Source organism: Nyctereutes procyonoides, unplaced genomic scaffold (genome assembly GCF_905146905.1).
Source record: "Nyctereutes procyonoides isolate TBG_1078 unplaced genomic scaffold, NYPRO_anot_genome, whole genome shotgun sequence".
NCBI classification, from domain to species: domain Eukaryota; kingdom Metazoa; phylum Chordata; class Mammalia; order Carnivora; family Canidae; genus Nyctereutes; species Nyctereutes procyonoides.
In genome coordinates this window covers 11806757-11812316 of record NW_026575151.1, presented here as the reverse complement: position 1 = coordinate 11812316, position 5560 = coordinate 11806757, and the positions used below count along the sequence as shown (strand labels likewise).

Genomic DNA, 5560 nt, shown 5'->3' with positions numbered 1-5560 from the left:
CTTTGAATTTATGTTCCAAGAGATCAACGTTCTGAGATCTCAGTGTTCTCCTGCAATATACAGAATTCCGTGGACCCACAAAGATCAAAACCATCACAAGCAATTAAAAGGACCACTTCCTGTTAGAGATACAACACTTCAAGGCTAATATTTCATCTTAATTGGCAATAAGTTTAGTGCAAATAAAATAATATTTTTAGCAGCTTAGAAAATTCCTGGTGAGGTAGTATTTACCTCTTAACCCTTACTGCTTCCCCAGAACATCAATGGTAGCCATTCAATCCTATTGAAAACTACTAATGCTGATTTTGCCATTTGTTACACGGGAAGTTTCCATGAAAGATGGTTTCAGCAACTATGCAAATGAACCAATAGCTTTTACATTTGGAAAGTTTCCCTTAGGTTTTTTTTTTTTTAATTCTTATTTATTTATGATAGTCACAGAGAGAGAAAGAGAGAGAGGCAGAGACATAGGCAGAGGGAGAAGCAGGCTCCATGCACCGGGAGCCCGACGTGGGATTCGATCCCGGGTCTCCAGGATCGCGCCCTGGGCCAAAGGCAGGCGCCAAACCGCTGAGCCAGCCAGGGATCCCCGTTTTTTTTTTTTTTTTTTTTTTTTTTTAAGAAAGCCTTAAATGTCAATCATAACTGGATCTTACCTAACCGCTTCTTTGATTGCGGAGAAGAGACCCAAAAAGGCACTAATCATTTCACACATTAGCCACCTTAGGTTACATTCAAAGGAAGACTGGAAGATAGGGCCCAGGAATCTCTTAAATCAAGTTCTACTCTCCAGTAATAATTTCATTTTCACTGATTTGGAAAGAAAGAAAGAAAGAAAGAAAGAAAGAAAGAAAGAAAGAAAGAAAGAAGAAAGAGAGAGAGAGAGAGAGAGAGAGAGAGAGAGAGAGAAAGAAAGAAAGAAAGAAAGAAAGAAGAAAGAAAGAAAGAAAGAAAGAAAGAAAGAGAAAGAAAGAAAGAAAGAAGAAAGAAAGAAGAAAGAGAAAGAAAGAAAGAAAGAGAGAAAGAAAGAAAGAAAGAAAGAAAGAAAGAAAGAAAGAGAAAGAAAGAAAGAAAGAAAGAAAGAAAGAAAGAAAGAAAGAGCGGGCAGCCTGGGTGGGTCAGCGGTTTAGCACTGCCTTCAGCCCAGGGCGTGATCCTGGAGTTCCAGGATCCAGTCCCGCATTGGCCTCCCTGCATAGGGACTGCTTCTCTGCCTGCGTCTCTGCCTCTCTCTGTCTCTGTGTCTCTCATGAATAAATGAATGAAATATTAAAAAAAAAAAAGAAAGAAAGAAAGAGGAGAAAGAAAAAAGGAAGGAAGGAAGGAAGAAGGAGGAAAGGAAACAAGAAAAACGAGGATACAAGAGCCATGTGATTTCAAACCTGGTGCTTTCCACTCTCAGCCAAGATTTAGCCTTCAAATGAATAGGAGCCAGAGAGCTACTAGCCAGAGAGATTTGGTGCTTCATTAATCCCTTGAATTGCCTCCCTTTCTCTTAGATATTTGTTCCTTCTATAGCCAAGGCCTGGGGTAGCTGCTTCGGAAAACAATGTGGCTCACTGTGCCCAGATCTGTGGTGGCAAGGAAAGAGGAAGAACACCTCCTAGGTTTTTAAACACCTGACTCTGCTCTATGTCTAGGTTTCACTGGCCCAGAGACTTGAGCTGCCAGAAAGCCTGGATGACTCCTTAAGGTCCGGGATATGCTGACATAAAATCCAGGCAGGTGAACACAAGGTAGGCCATCTCACATGATCAATCTTTTCCTTACCAACACCTCTGCAATTTTTCTATTGCCCTTGAATTTTCACACTGAGCATCTCAAGGATGAGGGTGTGGTGGCTGCATATTTGGAAAGAGAGGACCACTTCAGTCACTGTACTCTTCCCTTTCTCTTGGATTGGGGAATTTCTCATACTGGTTGGCCAATTTCCACTTGCTGTGCTGATTTTTGAGTAGTGCAGCAAAGGAAGTCTTGCGAGTGATATTTCTAGATATTTCCCGGCTCCTGGCCTTCCTGGTGGGGGAAGAGCTTCGGGCTAAAGGATAGACGGGGAAAATGGGCCTGCCCCGAGGAGCTTCTAGTAGCTGCCATATTTCCCCCGAGGTATTACTGGTCAGATACTGCCATGGCTTCTTTCCACTGCAGTCTCGGACATTCACCCGAGAAGCCAACCTTTGCACTAGCAATTTGATGACCCCCTGGTGGCCGTGAATGGCTGCAAGGTGCAGAGGGGTATATCCACAACTGGACTTCACATTCACATCAAGAGCAATCCCCGCTTCCTGTGCACTGGAGACAAAGTCCTGGAGGGCCCTGAGGTCACCATGTTTGGCTATCCAGTGCAACGCAGTGTACCCAGTCAAGAAGTCTTTGTGCAGAGCCAGCTGGGGGTCCTCCCAAAACAAAGTCAACACCTGAATCCAACAGCCACTGGCAAGCTTCACAATCCATTCATGCTCCCTGGCATCTAGGGGGATCACAGATGACTTGTGCTCAGGTCTTTGTGGGACCAAGGCTGTAGACTCCACCCCAGCCCGGGCCCAGGAGGTGTATGGCCAATCCCGCTCAGCAACAGCAGCCTTCATGTCTGCAGGCTTTGGTATCAAAACAGCATCCACTCTTGGGCTGGACACTGCTCCTGCCTTGGAGGGTTTCCTGGATCGTGGTGGGCGACGAGTCCTTTTAAGCAAGTCGTGCTCAAGATACTCCTCATCAGAAGAAGATAATTTGGCTATCCCTGCCGGAGAGCTCCTCCTGAGGGATCTCCTTAACTTGGGAGCTGGCCAGGGTAAAGACTCCTGGGGGTGGCCTGCAAGGCCGTTAGCCTCTGTTGAGACCTGCTGAGAGGTGTGACCATCCCCTCTGTTCCTGAGGCCCTGAGGACTCCTGCCTGGGCTGCCCTCCTTTGGAGAAAGACCTCCTGCTGGATTCCTGAGCTTTCTCCAATCTGGGGTTCCCAGAGCAACCTGCAGCCCCCCTTCAGAACCCCCAGGAGACTCCCTGGGCCCACTGCTGCTCTCCTCACTGCCATGACTCTCTTGGTCCACAAAGTCATCCAGATCTTGGAGGGACAGCTGACAACGAATACTACGAAAGACTGTCAAAGGAGGGTTCTCGGGACAGGATTCCGGAACAACAGGAAGGACAGAATGAGAGGAAAGCGTGGGGTCTGCAGGCTCCGAGTGAGGTTTCCCGACCCAGAGGGCCAGCTCCGAGGGTAGCTGGGGGAAGTTGTCCGGTAGCACTGACCAGGCTCGGATGGGGCCTTGGTCACGGGCCTTGGGCGCCTGGGGATGCCTGGCCACCCATTCCCAAGTGCGCCGCCGCTGCTGCTGCGGGGTGGAGCGAGGCAGAGAGCCCAGGGGCAGCAGCTCCGGTGGGCTTCCGGGGGCAATGGGACCGGCCAGGAGAGCAGGCGGGGAAGCCCCGCTGCCAACAGCCTTGACGGTTGCGGGAGGCGAGCAGGGCGCTGCGGGCCCCGGTGCGTGCTCAGCGGCAGCCCCGAGGTCATCCTGCGCCGGCGGGGCACGCGCCGGCTTCTCCCCGGGGGCGGCGGGGTCCGGGGCTGCCCCGAGCCCCTGCTTCCCGGGCAGTCCCTCCAGGCTGTCTTGGAGGCCTTCCCAGCCGCAGCGGCCTCGCGTCTCCGCGGCCGCGCACCTCGCTGCTGCCCGGTGGCCAGAGCCGCCTCCCGGGGTCGCCTCCCGGGCGCGGCTGCCTGCGAGTCCGTTGCAACCTGCGCGCGCGGCTGGGGCTGCGGCACCTGCTGGCTCTTGCTCGGGCTCCTCCTCGCGCCGCCGCCCCCCGGGAGGCTGCGGCGGCTGCTGTCCCCCGCACGCGCCTCGCGGAGAGCTGGACGCAGCTCCTCCGGCAGGGGCGGCGGCCGCGGGCGGGTCGCGGGGTCGCTGCAGCGTCTCCTCCCCCAAAAGGTCCCTGTACCTCCTCTTGAGCACCACGTACTTGGTGCCGTCGGGGTCCTGGCGCACTGCGGCGACCGCGTTGACGAAGCCCTTGAAGAGCTCGCGGCGGCGCTGGTGCTGGCTGGGGGGCGCGTCGGGGTCTCGGAGGAAGCGCTTGAAGTGGCTCAGCAAGGCGGCGTTGGTCGCTCTTCCCCCGGCCTGGCACAGAAAGTCCAGCAGTGCCTCTTGGCTTAACTCTCGGGCCATCGCTGCCTTGGTGCCCCCGGCCCCGGGTGTCAGCTTTGTCCTCTCCCTGCGCTTCCCGCAGCAGCCGAAGCTCCGGCCTGTCGGGTGCCACCTGCGCCCGGGGCGGCGCCACCCGCCCCCATCGGCCGAGGAGCGCGGCGCTGCTCGCAGCCCCCGAGTGCGCCGAGCGCCGCGCGGGCTCCCGGGGAAGCGGCCCCGGGCGGAGAACCCGAACGCGGCCCGCGGGGAGGCGGCTCCCGGGCCGCCTGCGCCGCCGCGAAAGTTCCCGAGACAGGTCGGAGTCCGCTGCACCTGCGTCCCGGCGACGCCTCCTCCCCGGCTCGGGGAAGGGCCCGGCCCGCCTCCTGCGTCCTTCCGCCCGGAGGTCGGTCTCCCCGGCCCGAGCCCGAGCCCGAGCCCGAGCCCGAGCGCGCCGGAGCCGAGCGGCCCGCGGGAGCCCGCAGCGAAGCGCGGGGCGGGGACGCGGCGGCAGGTGAGCGAGCGGCCGCTCTTCTGGGTCTGGCCACGCGGAACACGGAAGCGCGGACGGCCCGCTCCTGCCCTCTCCCCGGGCTGCGTCAGCTACGGCGAGAGCGGGCGGGTGCGGAGGAAGGCGTGACTGCTCCGGCCTTCTGCGGGCTCCGGGAGCGGGCCCTGACCGGCGGACCCCCGGGCGGTACCGAGGTCGGGGGAACCCGGGGTGCGGAACCCGCTGTGCATCCCCGACACGCCGCTCCCGATCCGGGCCTCCCGGCGGGCCTGCTCCCCGGCCCGGCCCGGCCGGCCCGGCCCGGCCGCAAGACCCAACCACGCCCGGTCGGCACTGAAGAGAGAAATCACTCGGCAACGTAGCCGGTGGTTCCGGCCTTTCTTTTTCTTCTAACGTGAGGAATTGTCTCACGTTAAGGAGAAGCCAGGTTCAGGGTTGATCGCCTCAGCGGCTTTAAAGGAACAGGGATCATGCAGTGAAGGGACCTGCTGTCTGGCGTTACTTCTTTTTTATTGACTTCGAAGTTCGTGAACAGAAGAGATTTTTGTGCGGTGCATTTTGTGGCGGCTTGGGGCCTGGGGTCTTTTCTCTCCGGATGTAAAGCCCCAACCACCCCACCCCCGCACGCTGTGAAACAAATTGCAAGCTTGCCTGATTTGGCCCCACCACTCCAGACCTCACGGTGGCCCCTTGACTCTCGTTCTCCATCGAGAGGTGCGAACTTCCCAATTCTGGGTCCACCTGTAGACCAGAGCCGTCTTTTTCACTGGCCTCAAGACTGGAGAGTCACAGCGCTTTTCCTGCCAGCCGCTGCGCCCTTTCATTTGATCCGTCCACTTCTTGGCCTGGCGCTTTCTGTGATTGAGGTCTTTGAGTTGAGGTCCTGTTTCCATGCCCGTTACTTTTATTGTTCCACCTGTTT

The 5560-nt window shown here is 56.8% G+C and overlaps 1 protein-coding gene across 1 annotated transcript; it reads right to left on the bottom strand.

The window, feature by feature from the left end:
* Positions 1-1066: 1066 nt before the first annotated feature.
* SOWAHB (sosondowah ankyrin repeat domain family member B) lies at positions 1067-4503 on the bottom strand. The gene has a single exon (XM_055313110.1). It carries the CDS (start codon positions 4167-4169, stop codon positions 1872-1874), a length of 2298 nt encoding a protein of 765 aa, XP_055169085.1. The 5' UTR covers positions 4170-4503; the 3' UTR covers positions 1067-1871.
* Positions 4504-5560: the final 1057 nt, after the last annotated feature.

Coding starts and splice junctions, on each gene's coding strand:
- SOWAHB (XM_055313110.1), bottom strand. CDS start 4,169: ATGGCCCGAGAGTTAAGCCAAGAGGCACTGCTGGACTTTCTGTGCCAG.